The sequence below is a fragment of the Pseudoliparis swirei genome, chromosome 22 (genome assembly GCF_029220125.1).
Source record: "Pseudoliparis swirei isolate HS2019 ecotype Mariana Trench chromosome 22, NWPU_hadal_v1, whole genome shotgun sequence".
Classification (NCBI taxonomy): Eukaryota; Metazoa; Chordata; class Actinopteri; order Perciformes; family Liparidae; genus Pseudoliparis; species Pseudoliparis swirei.
The window spans coordinates 17,106,601-17,126,589 of NC_079409.1; the positions used below are offsets into that span (position 1 = coordinate 17,106,601).

Consider the following 19,989-nt stretch of genomic DNA (forward strand, 5'->3'; position numbering starts at 1 on the left):
TCCCCTTTAAGGGGCGAGGCCGGACCATCAATTAAGCCCATGGGGCACACCTGCCAGTGGTGTGTCCCAGGGTCTATAAGATGGTGGCTGCCCATTGTGCTGGAGGCTTGGGTTTTGCCCTCTCCTCCGTTGGCCAGCCCAACACGTGGTTTGGTTTGGTCATGGGTACACCCTTCAACACTCATGTTGCACATACAACACCTTGCACTCACGCTGACCTTCACATCCCACCCTCGATGGTGCCGGTTTGGCTGGCTGTAGGCTTTATATTTAGTATTCTTAATAAACTGGAGTACTGTTTACCGTCTATTGGCATCTGTGTCCCCTTCTTGTTTACATCCCTGAGCCGGGTTGTGACGTTGACGTTGGAGCTGCTGAGCCGAGAGGAGCAGCTGTCTGTGTTGGTGAATGCCCAATAAATGTGCGATGTGCTGTATCTCCTGTAGCCACGCCCTCTCACTACTGCTGTGCGTCCTCAGCCTGACTCCGACGGGAACCAGGGCGGGTCCGGAGACCCTGTGCGGGGCGGAGCTGGTCGACAAGCTGCAGTTCGTGTGCGGGGAGAGAGGCTTCTATTTCAGTAAACCAGGCTATGGCCCCAACGCGCGGCGGTCCCGCGGCATCGTGGACGAGTGCTGCTTCCAGAGCTGTGAGCTGCGGCGCCTGGAGATGTACTGCGCGCCTCCCAAGACCAGCAAGGCCGCCAGGTCCGTCCGCGCACAGCGCCACACGGACCGGGCGCCGAAGGTCAGTGCCGCCGCCGCCGCCGGCCACAAGATGGACAGGAGCGCGGAGCGTAGGACGGCACAGCAGCCGGACAAGACAAAAAACAAGAAGAGACCTTTACCTGCACATAGTCATTCATCCTTCAAGATTGTATAGTCAGTCGACAACGCTGGTCCTCTCAGACGTACAGCACAAAACCAAAGACAACGAAGCCCCGCTTGAAGCTCACTGTCCAAGAAACTGTTTGATTACAGCGCTGTTATTTATAGTGCTCGACTGCCTTCTGTAGAAAACATATTCTGACAAATTGTTCACCAATTCCTGCTGAATAAACCACTTGTCAACATCACATAAAAATAAAAAATGTGACGCCACTTCCCCTTTAAGGCGAGGCGGACCATCAATTAAGCCCATGGGGCACACCTGCCAGTGGTGTGTCCCAGGGTCTATAAGATGGTGGCTGCCCATTGTGCTGGAGGCTTGGGTTTTGCCCTCTCCTCCGTTGGCCAGCCCAACACGTGGTTTGGTTTGGTCATGGGTACACCCTTCAACACTCATGTTGCACATACCACATACAACACCTTGCACTCACGCTGACCTTCACATCCCACCCTCGATGGTGCCGGTTTGGCTGGCTGTAGGCTTTATATTTAGTATTCTTAATAAACTGGAGTACTGTTTACCGCCTATTGGCATCTGTGTCCCCTTCTTGTTTACATCCCTGAGCCGGGTTGTGACGTTGACGTTGGAGCTGCTGAGCCGAGAGGAGCAGCTGTCTGTGTTGGTGAATGCCCAATAAATGTGCGATGTGCTGTATCTCCTGTAGCCACGCCCTCTCACTACTGCTGTGCGTCCTCAGCCTGACTCCGACGGGAACCAGGGCGGGTCCGGAGACCCTGTGCGGGGCGGAGCTGGTCGACAAGCTGCAGTTCGTGTGCGGGGAGAGAGGCTTCTATTTCAGTAAACCAGGCTATGGCCCCAACGCGCGGCGGTCCCGCGGCATCGTGGACGAGTGCTGCTTCCAGAGCTGTGAGCTGCGGCGCCTGGAAATGTACTGCGCGCCTCCCAAGACCAGCAAGGCCGCCAGGTCCGTCCGCGCACAGCGCCACACGGACCGGGCGCCGAAGGTCAGTGCCGCCGCCGCCGCCGGCCACAAGATGGACAGGAGCGCGGAGCGTAGGACGGCACAGCAGCCGGACAAGACAAAAAACAAGAAGAGACCTTTACCTGCACATAGTCATTCATCCTTCAAGATTGTATAATCAGTCGACAACTCTGGAACAACGCTGGTCCTCCCAGACGTTCAGACGTACAGCACAAAACCAAAGACAACGAAGCCCCGCTTGAAGCTCACTGTCCAAGAAACTGTTTGATTACAGCGCTGTTATTTATAGTGCTCGACTGCCTTCTGTAGAAAACATATTCTGACAAATTGTTCACCAATTCCTGCTGAATAAACCACTTGTCAACATCACATAAAAATAAAAAATGTGACGCCACTTCCCCTTTAAGGGGCGAGGCCGGACCATCAATTAAGCCCATGGGGCACACCTGCCAGTGGTGTGTCCCAGGGTCTATAAGATGGTGGCTGCCCATTGTGCTGGAGGCTTGGGTTTTGCCCTCTCCTCCGTTGGCCAGCCCAACACGTGGTTTGGTTTGGTCATGGGTACACCCTTCAACACTCATGTTGCACATACCTCACATACAACACCTTGCACTCACGCTGACCTTCACATCCCACCCTCGATGGTGCCGGTTTGGCTGGCTGTAGGCTTTATATTTAGTATTCTTAATAAACTGGAGTACTATTTACCGTCTATTGGCATCTGTGTCCCTTCTTGTTTACATCCCTGAGCCGGGTTGTGACGTTGACGTTGGAGCTGCTGAGCCGAGAGGAGCAGCTGTCTGTGTTGGTGAATGCCCAATAAATGTGCGATGTGCTGTATCTCCTGTAGCCACGCCTCTCACTTCTGCTGTGAGTCCTCAGCCTGACTCCGGCGGGAAGCAGGGCGGGTCCAGAGACCCTGTGCGGGTCGGAGCTGGTCGACAAGCTGCAGTTCGTGTGGGAGAGAGGCTTCTATTTCAGTAAACCAGGCTATGAATCAACGCGGCGGTCCCGCGGCATCGTGGACGAGTGCTGCTTCCAGAGCTGTGAGCTGCGGCGCCTGGAAATGTACTGCGCGCCTCCCAAGACCAGCAAGGCCGCCAGGTCCGTCCGCGCACAGCGCCACACGGACGGGCGCCTGGTCAGTGCCGCCGCCCGGCCACAAGATGGACAGGAGCGCGGGCGTAGGCGGCACAGCAGCCGGACAAGACAAAAACAAGAAGAGACCTTTACCTGCACATAGTCATTCATCCTTCAAGATTGTATAGTCAGTCGACAACGCTGGTCCTCTCAGACGTACAGCACAAAACCAAAGACAACGAAGCCCGCTTGAAGCTCACTGTCCAAGAAACTGTTTGATTACAGCGCTGTTATTTATAGTGCTCGACTGCCTTCTGTAGAAAACATATTCTGACAAATTGTTCACCAATTCCTGCTGAATAAACCACTTGTCAACATCACATAAAAAAATAAAATAAAAATGTGACGCCACTTCCCTTTAAGGCGAGGCGGACCATCAATTAAGCCCATGGGGCACACCTGCCAGTGGTGTGTCCCAGGGTCTATAAGATGGTGGCTGCCCATTGTGCTGGAGGCTTGGGTTTTGCCCTCTCCTCCGTTGGCCAGCCCAACACGTGGTTTGGTTTGGTCATGGGTACACCCTTCAACACTCATGTTGCACATACAACACCTTGCACTCACGCTGACCTTCACATCCCACCTCGATGGTGCCGGTTTGGCTGGCTGTAGGCTTTATATTTAGTATTCTTAATAAACTGGAGTACTGTTTACCGTCTATTGGCATCTGTGTCCCCTTCTTGTTTACATCCCTGAGCCGGGTTGTGACGTTGACGTTGGAGCTGCTGAGCCGAGAGGAGCAGCTGTCTGTGTTGGTGAATGCCCAATAAATGTGCGATGTGCTGTATCTCCTGTAGCCACGCCTCTCACTACTGCTGTGCGTCCTCAGCCTGACTCGACGGGAACCAGGGCGGGTCCGGAGACCCTGTGGGCGGAGCTGGTCGACAAGCTGCAGTTCGTTGCGGGAGAGAGGCTTCTATTTCACTAAACCAGGCTATGGCCCCAGCGGGCGGTCCCGCGGCATCGTGGACGAGTGCTGCTTCCAGAGCTGTGAGCTGCGGCGCCTGGAGATGTACTGCGCCTCCCAAGACCAGCAAGGCCGCCAGGTCCGTCCGCGCACAGCGCCACACGGACCGGGCGCCGGTCAGTGCCGCCCGCCGCCGGCCACAAGATGGACAGGAGCGCGGGCGTAGGACGGCACAGCAGCCGGACAAGACAAAAGACAAGAAGAGACCTTTACCTGCACATAGTCATTCATCCTTCAAGATTGTATAGTCAGTCAACAACGCTGGTCCTCTCAGACGTACAGCACAAAACCAAAGACAACGAAGCCCCGCTTGAAGCTCACTGTCCAAGAAACTGTTTGATTACAGCGCTGTTATTTATAGTGCTCGACTGCCTTCTGTAGAAAACATATTCTGACAAATTGTTCACCAATTCCTGCTGAATAAACCACTTGTCAACATCACATAAAAATAAAAAATAAAATAAAAAATGTGACGCCACTTCCCCTTTAAGGGGCGAGGCGGACCATCAATTGCCCATGGGGCACACCTGCCAGTGGTGTGTCCCAGGGTCTATAAGATGGTGGCTGCCCATTGTGCTGGAGGCTTGGGTTTTGCCCTCTCCTCCGTTGGCCAGCCCAACACGTGGTTTGGTTTGGTCATGGGTACACCCTTCAACACTCATGTTGCACATACCTCACATACAACACCTTGCACTCACGCTGACCTTCACATCCCACCCTCGATGGTGCCGGTTTGGCTGGCTGTAGGCTTTATATTTAGTATTCTTAATAAACTGGAGTACTGTTTACCGTCTATTGGCATCTGTGTCCCCTTCTTGTTTACATCCCTGAGCCGGGTTGTGACGTTGACGTTGGAGCTGCTGAGCCGAGAGGAGCAGCTGTCTGTGTTGGTGAATGCCCAATAAATGTGCGATGTGCTGTATCTCCTGTAGCCACGCCCTCTCACTACTGCTGTGCGTCCTCAGCCTGACTCCGACGGGAACCAGGGCGGGTCCGGAGACCCTGTGCGGGGCGGAGCTGGTCGACAAGCTGCAGTTCGTGTGCGGGGAGAGGCTTCTATTTCAGTAAACCAGGCTATGGCCCCACGCGGCGGTCCCGCGGCATCGTGGACGAGTGCTGCTTCCAGAGCTGTGAGCTGCGGCGCCTGGAAATGTACTGCGCGCCTCCCAAGACCAGCAAGGCCGCCAGGTCCGTCCCGCACAGCGCCACACGGACCGGGCGCGAAGGTCAGTGCCGCCGCCGCGCCGGCCACAAGATGGACAGGAGCGCGGGCGTGGGCGGCACAGCAGCCGGACAAGACAAAAACAAGAAGAGACCTTTACCTGCACATAGTCATTCATCCTTCAAGATTGTATAATCAGTCGACAACTCTGGAACAACGCTGGTCCTCCCAGGCGTTCAGACGTACAGCACAAAACCAAAGACAACGAAGCCCGCTTGAAGCTCACTGTCCAAGAAACTGTTTGATTACAGCGCTGTTATTTATAGTGCTCGACTGCCTTCTGTAGAAAACATATTCTGACAAATTGTTCACCAATTCCTGCTGAATAAACCACTTGTCAACATCACATAAAAATAAAAAATGTGACGCCACTTCCCCTTTAAGGGCGAGGCGGACCATCAATTAAGCCCATGGGGCACACCTGCCAGTGGTGTGTCCCAGGGTCTATAAGATGGTGGCTGCCCATTGTGCTGGAGGCTTGGGTTTTGCCCTCTCCTCCGTTGGCCAGCCCAACACGTGGTTTGGTTTGGTCATGGGTACACCCTTCAACACTCATGTTGCACATACCTCATACAACACCTTGCACTCACGCTGACCTTCACATCCCACCCTCGATGGTGCCGGTTTGGCTGGCTGTAGGCTTTATATTTAGTATTCTTAATAAACTGGAGTACTATTTACCGTCTATTGGCATCTGTGTCCCTTCTTGTTTACATCCCTGAGCCGGGTTGTGACGTTGACGTTGGAGCTGCTGAGCCGAGAGGAGCAGCTGTCTGTGTTGGTGAATGCCCAATAAATGTGCGATGTGCTGTATCTCCTGTAGCCACGCCTCTCACTACTGCTGTGCGTCCTCAGCCTGACTCCGGCGGGAACCAGGGCGGGTCCGGAGACCCTGTCGGGCGGAGCTGGTCGACAAGCTGCAGTTCGTGTGCGGGGAGAGGCTTCTATTTCAGTAAACCAGGCTATGAATCCAACGCAGCGGTCCCGCGGCATCGTGGACGAGTGCTGCTTCCAGAGCTGTGAGCTGCGGCGCCTGGAAATGTACTGCGCCTCCCAAGACCAGCAGGCCGCCAGGTCCGTCCGCACAGCGCCACACGGACCGGGCGCCGGTCAGTGCCGCCCGCCACAAGATGGACAGGAGCGCGGGCGTAGGGCGGCACAGCAGCCGGACAAGACAAAAAACAAGAAGAGACCTTTACCTGCACATAGTCATTCATCCTTCAAGATTGTATAGTCAGTCGACAACGCTGGTCCTCTCAGACGTACAGCACAAAACCAAAGACAACGAAGCCACGCTTGAAGCTCACTGTCCAAGAAACTGTTTGATTACAGCGCTGTTATTTATAGTGCTCGACTGCCTTCTGTAGAAAACATATTCTGACAAATTGTTCACCAATTCCTGCTGAATAAACCACTTGTCAACATCACATAAAAATAAAAAATGTGACGCCACTTCCCCTTTAAGCGAGGCCGGACCATCAATTACGCCCATGGGGCACACCTGCCAGTGGTGTGTCCCAGGGTCTATAAGATGGTGGCTGCCCATTGTGCTGGAGGCTTGGGTTTGCCCTCTCCTCCTGGCCAGCCCAACACGTGGTTTGGTTTGGTCATGGGTACACCTTCAACACTCATGTTGCACATACAACACCTACAACACCTTGCACTCACGCTGACCTTCACATCCCACCCTCGATGGTGCCGGTTTGGCTGGCTGTAGGCTTTATATTTAGTATTCTTAATAAACTGGAGTACTGTTTACCGTCTATTGGCATCTGTGTCCCCTTCTTGTTTACATCCCTGAGCCGGGTTGTGACGTTGACGTTGGAGCTGCTGAGCCGAGAGGAGCAGCTGTCTGTGTTGGTGAATGCCCAATAAATGTGCGATGTGCTGTATCTCCTGTAGCCACGCCCTCTCACTACTGCTGTCGTCCTCAGCCTGACTCCGACGGAACCAGGGCGGGTCCGGAGACCCTGTGCGGGCGGAGCTGGTCGACAAGCTGCAGTTCGTGTGCGGGAGAGGCTTCTATTTCAGTAAACCAGGCTATGAATCAAGCGGCGGTCCCGCGGCATCGTGGACGAGTGCTGCTTCCAGAGCTGTGAGCTGCGGCGCCTGGAAATGTACTGCGCGCCTCCCAAGACCAGCAAGGCCGCCAGGTCCGTCGCACAGCGCCACACGGACCGGGCGCCGAATCAGTGCCGCCGGCCACAAGATGGACAGGAGCGGAGCGGGCGGCACAGCAGCCGGACAAGACAAAAACAAGAAGAGACCTTTACCTGCACATAGTCATTCATCCTTCAAGATTGTATAGTCAGTCGACAACGCTGGTCCTCTCAGACGTACAGCACAAAACCAAAGACAACGAAGCCCGCTTGAAGCTCACTGTCCAAGAAACTGTTTGATTACAGCGCTGTTATTTATAGTGCTCGACTGCCTTCTGTAGAAAACATATTCTGACAAATTGTTCACCAATTCCTGCTGAATAAACCACTTGTCAACATCACATAAAAAAATAAAATAAAAATGTGCGCCACTTCCCTTTAAGGGCGAGGCGGACCATCAATTAAGCCCATGGGGCACACCTGCCAGTGGTGTGTCCCAGGGTCTATAAGATGGTGGCTGCCCATTGTGCTGGAGGCTTGGGTTTTGCCCTCTCCTCCGTTGGCCAGCCCAACACGTGGTTTGGTTTGGTCATGGGTACACCCTTCAACACTCATGTTGCACATACAACACCTTGCACTCACGCTGACCTTCACATCCCACCCTCGATGGTGCCGGTTTGGCTGGCTGTAGGCTTTATATTTAGTATTCTTAATAAACTGGAGTACTGTTTACCGTCTATTGGCATCTGTGTCCCCTTCTTGTTTACATCCCTGAGCCGGGTTGTGACGTTGACGTTGGAGCTGCTGAGCCGAGAGGAGCAGCTGTCTGTGTTAGTGAATGCCCAATAAATGTGCGATGTGCTGTATCTCCTGTAGCCACGCCCTCTCACTACTGCTGTCGTCCTCAGCCTGACTCCGACGGGAACCAGGGCGGGTCCGGAGACCCTGTGCGGGCGGAGCTGGTCGACAAGCTGCAGTTCGTGTGCGGGAGAGAGGCTTCTATTTCACTAAACCAGGCTATGGCCCCAACGCCGTGGCGGTCCCGCGGCATCGTGGACGAGTGCTGCTTCCAGAGCTGTGAGCTGCGGCGCCTGGAGATGTACTGCGCCTCCCAAGACCAGCAAGGCCGCCAGGTCCGTCGCGCACAGCGCCACACGGACCGGGCGCCGGTCAGTGCCGCCGCCGCCGCCGCCACAAGATGGACAGGAGCGCGGGCGTGGGCGGCACAGCAGCCGGACAAGACAAAAAACAAGAAGAGACCTTTACCTGCACATAGTCATTCATCCTTCAAGATTGTATAGTCAGTCAACAACGCTGGTCCTCTCAGACGTACAGCACAAAACCAAAGACAACGAAGCCCCGCTTGAAGCTCACTGTCCAAGAAACTGTTTGATTACAGCGCTGTTATTTATAGTGCTCGACTGCCTTCTGTAGAAAACATATTCTGACAAATTGTTCACCAATTCCTGCTGAATAAACCACTTGTCAACATCACATAAAAATAAAAAATAAAATAAAAAATGTGACGCCACTTCCCCTTTAAGGGGCGAGGCCGGACCATCAATTAAGCCCATGGGGCACACCTGCCAGTGGTGTGTCCCAGGGTCTATAAGATGGTGGCTGCCCATTGTGCTGGAGGCTTGGGTTTTGCCCTCTCCTCCGTTGGCCAGCCCAACACGTGGTTTGGTTTGGTCATGGGTACACCCTTCAACACTCATGTTGCACATACCTCACATACAACACCTTGCACTCACGCTGACCTTCACATCCCACCCTCGATGGTGCCGGTTTGGCTGGCTGTAGGCTTTATATTTAGTATTCTTAATAAACTGGAGTACTGTTTACCGTCTATTGGCATCTGTGTCCCTTCTTGTTTACATCCCTGAGCCGGGTTGTGACGTTGGCGTTGGAGCTGCTGAGCCGAGAGGAGCAGCTGTCTGTGTTGGTGAATGCCCAATAAATGTGCGATGTGCTGTATCTCCTGTAGCCACGCCTCTCACTACTGCTGTGGTCCTCAGCCTGACTCCGGCGGGAACCAGGGCGGGTCCGGAGACCCTGTGCGGGCGGAGCTGGTCGACAAGCTGCAGTTCGTGTGGGAGAGAGGCTTCTATTTCAGTAAACCAGGCTATGGCCCCAACGCAGCAGCGGTCCCGCGGCATCGTGGACGAGTGCTGCTTCCAGAGCTGTGAGCTGCGGCGCCTGGAAATGACAGGCGCGCCTCCCAAGACCAGCAAGGCCGCCAGGTCCGTCCGCGCACAGCGCCACACGGACCGGGCGCCGAAGGTCAGTGCCGCCGCCGCCGCCGGCCACAAGATGGACAGGAGCGCGGAGCGTGGGGCGGCACAGCAGCGGACAAGACAAAAAACAAGAAGAGACCTTTACCTGCACATAGTCATTCATCCTTCAAGATTGTATAATCAGTCGACAACTCTGGAACAACGCTGGTCCTCCCAGACGTTCAGACGTACAGCACAAAACCAAAGACAACGAAGCCCCGCTTGAAGCTCACTGTCCAAGAAACTGTTTGATTACAGCGCTGTTATTTATAGTGCTCGACTGCCTTCTGTAGAAAACATATTCTGACAAATTGTTCACCAATTCCTGCTGAATAAACCACTTGTCAACATCACATAAAAATAAAAAATGTGACGCCACTTCCCCTTTAAGAGGCGGGGCCGGACCATCAATTAAGCCCATGGGGCACACCTGCCAGTGGTGTGTCCCAGGGTCTATAAGATGGTGGCTGCCCATTGTGCTGGAGGCTTGGGTTTTGCCCTCTCCTCCGTTGGCCAGCCCAACACGTGGTTTGGTTTGGTCATGGGTACACCCGTCAACACTCATGTTGCACATACCTCACATACAACACCTTGCACTCACGCTGACCTTCACATCCCACCCTCGATGGTGCCGGTTTGGCTGGCTGTAGGCTTTATATTTAGTATTCTTAATAAACTGGAGTACTATTTACCGTCTATTGGCATCTGTGTCCCCTTCTTGTTTACATCCCTGAGCCGGGTTGTGACGTTGACGTTGGAGCTGCTGAGCCGAGAGGAGCAGCTGTCTGTGTTGGTGAATGCCCAATAAATGTGCGATGTGCTGTATCTCCTGTAGCCACGCCCTCTCACTACTGCTGTGCGTCCTCAGCCTGACTCCGACGGGAACCAGGGCGGGTCCGGAGACCCTGTGCGGGGCGGAGCTGGTCGACAAGCTGCAGTTCGTGTGCGGGGAGAGAGGCTTCTATTTCAGTAAACCAGGCTATGAATCCAACGCGCGGCGGTCCCGCGGCATCGTGGACGAGTGCTGCTTCCAGAGCTGTGAGCTGCGGCGCCTGGAAATGTACTGCGCGCCTCCCAAGACCAGCAAGGCCGCCAGGTCCGTCCGCGCACAGCGCCACACGGACCGGGCGCCGAAGGTCAGTGCCGCCGCCGGCCACAAGATGGACAGGAGCGCGGAGCGTAGGACGGCACAGCAGCCGGACAAGACAAAAAACAAGAAGAGACCTTTACCTGCACATAGTCATTCATCCTTCAAGATTGTATAGTCAGTCGACAACGCTGGTCCTCTCAGACGTACAGCACAAAACCAAAGACAACGAAGCCCCGCTTGAAGCTCACTGTCCAAGAAACTGTTTGATTACAGCGCTGTTATTTATAGTGCTCGACTGCCTTCTGTAGAAAACATATTCTGACAAATTGTTCACCAATTCCTGCTGAATAAACCACTTGTCAACATCACATAAAAATAAAAAATGTGACGCCACTTCCCCTTTAAGGGGCGAGGCCGGACCATCAATTACGCCCATGGGGCACACCTGCCAGTGGTGTGTCCCAGGGTCTATAAGATGGTGGCTGCCCATTGTGCTGGAGGCTTGGGTTTTGCCCTCTCCTCCGTTGGCCAGCCCAACACGTGGTTTGGTTTGGTCATGGGTACACCCTTCAACACTCATGTTGCACATACAACACCTACAACACCTTGCACTCACGCTGACCTTCACATCCCACCCTCGATGGTGCCGGTTTGGCTGGCTGTAGGCTTTATATTTAGTATTCTTAATAAACTGGAGTACTGTTTACCGTCTATTGGCATCTGTGTCCCCTTCTTGTTTACATCCCTGAGCCGGGTTGTGACGTTGACGTTGGAGCTGCTGAGCCGAGAGGAGCAGCTGTCTGTGTTGGTGAATGCCCAATAAATGTGCGATGTGCTGTATCTCCTGTAGCCACGCCCTCTCACTACTGCTGTGCGTCCTCAGCCTGACTCCGACGGGAACCAGGGCGGGTCCGGAGACCCTGTGCGGGGCGGAGCTGGTCGACAAGCTGCAGTTCGTGTGGGAGAGAGGCTTCTATTTCAGTAAACCAGGCTATAGCAACGCAGCAGCGGTCCCAGCGGCATCGTGGACGCAGTGCTGCTTCCAGAGCTGTGAGCTGCGGCGCCTGGAAATGTACTGCGCGCCTCCCAAGACCAGCAAGGCCGCCAGGTCCGTCCGCGCACAGCGCCACACGGACCGGGCGCCGAAGGTCAGTGCCGCCGCCGGCCACAAGATGGACAGGAGCGCGGAGCGTTGGACGGCACAGCAGCCGGACAAGACAAAAACAAGAAGAGACCTCTACCTGCACATTGTCATTCATCCTTCAAGATTGTATAGTCAGTCGACAACGCTGGTCCTCTCAGACGTACAGCACAAAACCAAAGACAACGAAGCCCCGCTTGAAGCTCACTGTCCAAGAAACTGTTTGATTACAGCGCTGTTATTTATAGTGCTCGACTGCCTTCTGTAGAAAACATATTCTGACAAATTGTTCACCAATTCCTGCTGAATAAACCACTTGTCAACATCACATAAAAATAAAAAATGTGACGCCACTTCCCCTTTAAGGGGCGAGGCCGGACCATCAATTAAGCCCATGGGGCACACCTGCCAGTGGTGTGTCCCAGGGTCTATAAGATGGTGGCTGCCCATTGTGCTGGAGGCTTGGGTTTTGCCCTCTCCTCCGTTGGCCAGCCCAACACGTGGTTTGGTTTGGTCATGGGTACACCCTTCAACACTCATGTTGCACATACAACACCTTGCACTCACGCTGACCTTCACATCCCACCCTCGATGGTGCTGGTTTGGCTGGCTGTAGGCTTTATATTTAGTATTCTTAATAAACTGGAGTACTGTTTACCGTCTATTGGCATCTGTGTCCCCTTCTTGTTTACATCCCTGAGCCGGGTTGTGACACTAAGAACAAGGCTTTCAAATGAGGTGTAGTGTAATTTTGGTTGAGGATTAATTAATAGGCTCGATTCAAAGATGGCTGCTACTCCACCTCCTCGACCGGTGCCTCGAGGAATGTGAGTATTAATATGATTTGGAGGAGTCGATTCATTTAGGCAGACATATTCTTCATGGCTCAGCCAGGTTTCAGTTAGGCAACATAAATCAATGTGATTATCTGATATTAAATCATTTAGTAACATCTTTAGATGACAGAGATCGAATATTTAGGAGACCACATTTAATAGACCTGTTTTGTTGCACTGCTGAAATAATGGTGTTAACTTATATAAGGTTATTGTGTACGACTCCTCTTCTGCTTACTTTTGATTTATTTAATTGAAGAAACATCACACTTCCAGAGTCATGACTTCCAAATTGTGGACCACTACCAGCGCTTTTCAGTGTGCCTTCAATTGGTTAACTGAGTGAGTAGTGATTACATAATACTGGTTAACAACTGTCGTGGTTAAGCTAACATTCTGAACCTGATGTGTGTATAGCTAGTACCATATTTTATTGACATTTTGTCAATAACTTTAGGCTTTTCACGTGTCATTTTACGCCACTTTGTTACTGTCAAACTCAAACACTTAGTTATGTTTATAACTCTTGTTTTCACTTCACAAGCTCCTTCCAGTCAATCAAAGTACACCAGGTTTCAAAACACTGACTATTGCTGACATTACAAAAACTGCATAGACTTTTATGTTTAAGTTTTTCAGGTATTTGCATGCAAAACATGCAATCCACTGTTTTTACACTACATTTCTTGGTTGGGAACTGTATGTCCACATGCAATATTCATTCAAAAGCATTCCAGTAAAAACCAAATCAGTTTTTTTCTGTGCCGTTTACTACAGGAGGTACAGTATAAATACCGTTTACAGTATGATGGAACAGAAAAAGTTTTACAGTATTGCTTACAGTGAACAAAATATCCAAGAAATACACAAGAGCATTCTGAACAAAAACACAGTGGCAACAAGCTAACCCTAACATTCGGTTAGTCAATGTAGGCGGTGTCTGTGTGATCAACATCTCAACCTGTCAGTCAAAATTTACATACATTTTTATCCAAAACTTGTGAAAACATATTTCCCAAAAACATTCCAAACTTTGACCTACCATCAGGAGATGGATAATCAATTGTTTGTTTATTATCAGCCGAGATATATTGTTTTAGAACTGATATCATTGCAGAAGAGGTTTTTAGACTATCTAAGGTTTGGAATATTGTTTTTGCCATTGTGGGATGTTGTGTGTTAACATTCAAAAATAATACAAAAACAATCCATTTTGTTGGGAGGTATAGCTTGTCTGTTAAGAAAATGTATGCATTGTGGAAATGTGTTCACCGACTGCATATTGTTTGAAAACGACATGAAATGTGTGAATGGTACGGCCACAAAAGACCGATGCTGTGCTAATTGTGTTTAGTTTTGAAAATGGGACCACTGATTGGACAAAGGCTTGGTAGCGCTTGAAAAAAAACTGTAAATGGAACATGGCTACACAAACACACAAGTGAAGGGTTGTGTATTACAGTTTTTCACAGTTGTTAACACCCAAAAAGCGAAAATTCGGCACAATTTGCACAACCTTCTCTTCATGTACCAATCGTTCGACCCAATTTGGCAATACTTCACACTGCCTTATCTGCATTAGACTGATTTTCTTTGTTTACACTCTGATGTCAATTACACATCACCTTGTTGTCAAAACACTACACACAATGTTCAGTTGTTGCACATACTTCTCAAGTAAAATCTCAAAGCATCAACCTACAACACACAAATAGTCAAATCTCTAAACATTCAGGTCTGTTGAGCAATTTGCAATCAGGACTGCAGCATAAAAGTGCCTTGAGCCTCTGTTTTGTTTGATGAGCAATGGAGAACGTGGCAGATAACGACAACCAGAGAAGGAGAGGAAGAGGAGGCAGAGGACAGAGAGAAGTAAGAGGAGGACAAGAAGAAGGAGGGAGAGGACAAGGAGAAGGAGGAGAGAGAAGGAGAATGGTGATCTCAAATGAAATCCGGGCAACTGTTGTAGACCATGTTCTCAACCATGGGTTGAGCATGAGGGAGGCTGGCCAGAGGGTCCAACCTAACTTCAGCCGCTTCATAGTTGCTTCCATCATAAGAACTTTCAGGATGGAGAACATGCGAAATATATAGTGCATCCGGAAAGTATTCACAGCGCTTCATTTTTTCCACATTGTTATGTTACAGCCTTATTCCAAAATGGATTAAATTCATTATTTTCCTCAACATTCTTGTTACGTGTCAGTGTTGTGTGTGTTCCCCTCCCCCCTTGTGTTCTCTTCAGGTGGAATCAATTGCCACCTAAACCGGCCAATCCAACTCACCTGGGTGCAAGAAGGCGAGCTGGCCAATCGGCTGGGCGGGCCCTGTTTAAAGCCGAGAAGACGGAAGACTTTGGGGTGGTGGTTTTTGGGGAGAGTGTTAATGTGGACACTGCCACCGAGTGATCGAAGGTTTGTGGTGAGAGGTTGTGGACAGTCGGTAAGTTTGGGGTACCCTGTACATTTATGCACTCATGTAGGTACTATGTGTCTAGAAACACTAGGTTAATGGTTGTTGCTGCCTCTGTATTGTTTTGACGCAAACTTTGTTAGAGAAGCTAGTGGAGCCATTTTGTTTGTTTCTTTTCAGAGGTAGATAGCCAGGCCTAGTTTTGTTATCTTGAGTTCATTTGTTTGGCACAACCGCAACTGTCCCGATCTCTCCCACGTTATTGAACCTTTGTCTTGTGTATTATAAATAAATATTATTTGACCACGATACTCCTAATTTTGAGCGTTTCCACTTATTCTTTGACTGTCCTGTGTTCGTTCCCCCCGCTTATCCCTTAGACCAAAAGGGGACGTAACAATTCTACACAAAAACCCAGAATGACAAACTGAAAACTGTTTTTTGCACATTTATTAAAAATAAAGAACGAAAACATAACATGTACATAAGTATTCACAGCCTTTGCTCAATACTTTGTTGAAGCACCTTTGGCAGCAATTACAGCCTCAAGTCTTCTTGGGTATGATTCCGCAAGCGTGGCACACCTGTTTCTGGGCAGTTTATCCCATTCTTCTTTGCAGAACCTCTCAAGTTCCATCAGGTTGGATGGGGAGCATCGGTGCACAGCCATTTTCAGATCTCTCCAGAGATGTTCAAGTCAGGGCTCTGGCTGGGCCACTCAAGGACATTCACAGAGTTGTCCCGAAGCCACTCCTTTGTTATCTTGGCTGTGTGCTTCGGGTCCTTGTCCTGTTGGAAGATGAACCGTCGCCGCTGTCTGAGGTCCAGAGCGCTTTGGAGCATGTTTTCATCGAGGATGTCTCTGTACATTGCTGCATTCATCTTTCCCTCAATCCTGACTAGTCTCCCAGTTCCTCCCGCTGAAAAACATTCCCACAGCATGATGCTGCCACCACCATGCTTCACTGTAGGGATGGTATTGGCCAGGTGATGAGCAGTGCCTAGTTTCCTCTAGACATGACGCTTGGCATTCAGGCCAAAGAGTTAAATCTTTGTTTTATCAGACCAGAGAATTTTGTTTCTCATGGTCTGAGAGTCCTTCAGGTGCTTTTTTGCAAACTCTAGGCGGGCTGTCATGTGCTTTTTACTGAGGAGTGGCTTCCGTCTGGCCACTCGACCAAACAGGCCTGATTTGTGGAGTGCTGCAGAGATGGTTGTCCTTCTGGAAGGTTCTCCTCTCTTCATAGAACAACACTGGAGCTCTGTCAGTGACCATCGGGTTCCTGGTCACCTCCCTGACTAAGGCCCTTCTCCCCTGATCGCTCAGTCTGGCTGGGCGGCCAACTCTAGGAAGTCCTGGTGGTTCCAAACTTCTTCCATTTCCGGATGATGGAGGCCACTGTGCTCATTGGGACTTTCAATGCTGCAGAAATCTTTCTGTACCCTTCGCCAGATCTGTGCCTCGATACAATTCTGTCTCGGAGGTCTATAGATAATTCCTTGAACTTCATGGCTTGGTTTATGCTCTGATATGCACTTCTTCTTTTTTGTTTTTAGGCGGCTGGCATCCAAACTGGTGCATTACCGCCACCTACTGCCTTTCTTTGCGAACTAGAAATATCTAGCACTTTATCCCCTCAAAAATAAAAATAAACTAAACCAAGAAGGGAGCCCTGTCAACTTCAGTGCCCTAAATTCTTTTATTCAACCCCGTCTCCTTCAGATACTGCAGCACCCTTCCTGCCCCAAGGATAATGCATCCCTCAATTGCACCCCTCCTACTGCCAGCCTCCTCTTCAACCTGCCTTGCTCGTTTCTAAATTTCTGGCAATGCCACATGACATGATCCACCATTTCTGCTGTCTTGCAGTATTCGCAGTCCGGTTGGGTGTTTTTTAATTAATTGCATTGTTTTGTTTAGCTTTGTATGTCCAATCCTGAGTCTAGTCAATATGTTTTCTTCTCTAGTACTAAATATTGTTGTCCTCCCCTTGTTAACATCCTTCTGAATAGTATACAGATGTCTTCCTGTGCTGCCATTCCTTAAGAATGTTTATTTTTATTCGTGATTTAGCTTCTGATTTGCTAAATAAAATGTCCTTCTTGTTCTGACATTCCAATGCTTGCTTTGCTAGTTTATCTGCTGCTTCATTTCCCTTTACCCCTCTATGTGCCGGCACCCACATGAATACTACCAAAATACCCATATGATTTAAGACGAAAAATTGCTTAGTGTATTTCATTGATTAAGTCCTGCCTGCTGTTAGATGTGAGTGCTTGTAATGACAATGTTGAACTGGAATCCGAACAAATGACCTTACTTATCTGAACCTTCTCCACCCACTGTAGTGCTGCTAGAATGGCCAATGTCTCGACTGTATACACCGACAGATGGTCTGACGATCTCCGTTTTACTTCATAACGAAAAGAAGGGCTGGTGACCGCAAAACCGGTTCTACCTGTACTAGGCTCTTTCGATCCATCCGTGTATACCGGAGTAAATGATTTACGTCGTCTTTAGCCTATCCTCCACCATTCCTGCAATATTATCAATGTTTTTAAGTGCTTGGGTTTTGTTCAGAATGAGAAAAAATTGATCAACTAATACTGAGGAAAATAACCAAGGAGGTGTTACCGATAGCGACACGGTAGCAGTGAATTTTATCTGATTAAACCCCATCTCCCTTGCAAATTGTCCACTACTCCACGCAAAGCAGCCCCGTTTGTCCCTTTCGCTTTCCCAACACGGCATGAGCCCCTTTGTGGTTGGGTGCTTGTCCACGGAATGCCCTTGCAGATTGGCCCAATAGCTCAACATTAATTGTTTACGTCTCAAATGCAGCGGCATCTCACCCACCTCCACCTGGAGAGCAGACACAGGACTTGTTCTCAAAGCCCCACAACAAAGTCGCATAGCCTGAGATTGCACCACATCCAACTTTTTTCGTGACGTTTTTGCCGCAGTTCCAAACGCTATACACCCATAATCAAAAACTGATCTCATCAGCGCAATATCAATATTCTTCATTGCAGGCCTGCTGGCTCCCCATTCCGACCCAGTTAGACACCTCATCACATTTAAGATATTTTTACATTTCCGAACTATCATCTGAATCTGCTCATTCCATGTTAGCTTATCATCGAACCACACCCCTAGAAACCTAAAAACCTTCACTTGTTCAATAATTTGCCCATATAGCTTTAGCTGAATAACCACTCCTCTCTTCCTCGTAAAGCAGATTGTTTTAGTTTTCCCCACAGAAAACTTGAATCCCCATGCATAAGACCATCTTTATACTTCATTCACGGCCTCTTGTACCTTCCCTTTAATATAGTTTATGTTCTTCCCCCTCTTCCACAACGCTCCATCATCTGCGAATAGGGATCGTCCAATACCACTCTGAACTCGAAGGAACACATCATTTATCATGGAGAACAGTATTGGACTGATTACACTACCCTGAGGTGTACCATTCTCCACCGGGTATCTTCCCGATAGTGCTGTCCCAATTCTGACTTGGATAACTCTGTCAAGTAAAAAGTCTTTAATCCAATTGTATGCTCTGCCCCCTATTCCATAATATTCAATTTAATCATCAACCCTTCCTTCCAAACCATGTCATATGCCTTTTCCACATCAAAAAACACCACCATATTTACCTGGGCTTTTTTGATTCGTCTCTAAACAAATAATTGGGTCTATAGTTCCTCTACCTTTCTGAAATCCACTTTGATGAGGTGTTATCATTCCCCTGGTCTCCATATAATAGCTTAATCTCTGTTATCATTCTCTCCATAATTTTACCTACATGAGAGGTTAGTGCTATGGGTCTATAATTTGTTGGATTTGATGAATCTTTGCCCGGTTTCCTGATTGGAATAATCACAGCTTCTTTCCATGATCTAGGAAGTCTCCCCATTTCCCAAATTTTATTATAAAATGATACCAATTTCGTCATTGCTAACCTACCTAAATGCTTCAGCATTATATAACATATTTCATCCTTCCCTGGTGATGTCAATCCGGCTCTTTCTATCACCCTTTTAACCTCTTCCAAAGTAAATGGGGCATCCATTGAACTATTAGTATTGTCTCTTCTTTCCAGAGCACCAGGATGAGCCGACCGTGTCCTTTCCCTCCCTAATTTACCCTCTCCTGTAAGGTTGGCAGAGCTGTGGATTTCTATTAACGCTTTTGCTATCATCTCTGCCCTCTCCCCATCTGTTGCTGCCGTTTCCTCCCCTTTCTTCAGTAGTGGATACTGCCATACTTCTGATCTCCCAAATCTCTCCCACAGGTGTTGATCTCCCAATTCTACTACAGTAATTCCTCCAGCGTTCCCTTTTTGCTTTCCGAATGGTTCCCCGTACTCTTGTCTGCGCTTGTTTGTACTGGATCAGATTCTGGAAGTTGTGTGTTCTTTTTAATAGCTTAAGAGCTTTGTTTCTTTCACTACTCCCACATTCCTCTGTCCGGGGACCCCCTTTCCTTCCTTTACTTTTAGCTATTGCTTGTTTTGCTGCTTCCAGTATTGTAAATGTCATTTTTATATCAACCTCGTCGACATCTTCATTTAAGTCTATTTTATCCATTTGTTGCTCGCATATATATTTGAAAAGTTACCATTTTGCCCTATTAAACACCCACTTACCTATCAACTCTCCCCGTTCCTTACTCCTTTGTAATGCTATTTTACACTTTATTGGAAAATGATCACTGCCCACTGATCTTTCCTCTTCTACCTCCCACTCACATATCCCTGCTAAACTCCTAGATACAATGGTTAAGTCTAGCGCCGACATGTTCCCTGTGTGCACATCTAATCTAGTCCCTCTGCCATCGTTTAAACAAACCAAATTGTGTTCCTCTAGTAACTCTTCCAATACCTCCCCATTGAGATCCGTTCTTACTCCACCCCATAATGTATTATGTGCATTAAAATCTCCACATACCACCACCTTGTTGCCACCTATCCTT

At 49.5% G+C, this 19,989-nt stretch overlaps 4 protein-coding genes and 6 pseudogenes across 4 annotated transcripts; all 10 read left to right on the forward strand.

Annotated features, from left to right (window-relative positions):
• The first annotated feature begins 408 nt into the window (after nt 1-408).
• LOC130213274 (insulin-like growth factor I) lies at nt 409-882 on the forward strand. The gene has a single exon (XM_056444769.1). The coding sequence runs from the start codon at nt 409-411 to the stop codon at nt 880-882; it is 474 nt and encodes a 157-aa protein (XP_056300744.1).
• Nucleotides 883-1,532: 650 nt separating this feature from the next.
• Nucleotides 1,533-1,988, forward strand: LOC130212676 (insulin-like growth factor I). Its single transcript, XM_056443784.1, has one exon. The coding sequence runs from the start codon at nt 1,533-1,535 to the stop codon at nt 1,986-1,988; it is 456 nt and encodes a 151-aa protein (XP_056299759.1).
• A 673-nt stretch (nt 1,989-2,661) lies between these two features.
• LOC130213275 (insulin-like growth factor I) lies at nt 2,662-3,099 on the forward strand. The gene is given in 3 exon segments (XM_056444770.1): nt 2,662-2,683; nt 2,686-2,974; nt 2,976-3,099. Coding segments are annotated over 3 exon segments (435 nt in total).
• Nucleotides 3,100-3,727: 628 nt separating this feature from the next.
• On the forward strand, nt 3,728-4,183 carry LOC130213276 (insulin-like growth factor I; annotated as a pseudogene).
• A 664-nt stretch (nt 4,184-4,847) lies between these two features.
• LOC130213277 (uncharacterized) lies at nt 4,848-6,391 on the forward strand (annotated as a pseudogene).
• Nucleotides 6,392-7,039: 648 nt separating this feature from the next.
• On the forward strand, nt 7,040-7,556 carry LOC130213279 (insulin-like growth factor I; annotated as a pseudogene).
• Nucleotides 7,557-8,094: 538 nt separating this feature from the next.
• LOC130213280 (insulin-like growth factor I) lies at nt 8,095-8,557 on the forward strand (annotated as a pseudogene).
• Nucleotides 8,558-9,205: 648 nt separating this feature from the next.
• Nucleotides 9,206-9,673, forward strand: LOC130213281 (insulin-like growth factor I; annotated as a pseudogene).
• Nucleotides 9,674-10,329: 656 nt separating this feature from the next.
• On the forward strand, nt 10,330-10,797 carry LOC130213282 (insulin-like growth factor I). Its single transcript, XM_056444772.1, has one exon. The coding sequence runs from the start codon at nt 10,330-10,332 to the stop codon at nt 10,795-10,797; it is 468 nt and encodes a 155-aa protein (XP_056300747.1).
• Nucleotides 10,798-11,452: 655 nt separating this feature from the next.
• On the forward strand, nt 11,453-11,898 carry LOC130213283 (insulin-like growth factor I; annotated as a pseudogene).
• Nucleotides 11,899-19,989: the final 8,091 nt, after the last annotated feature.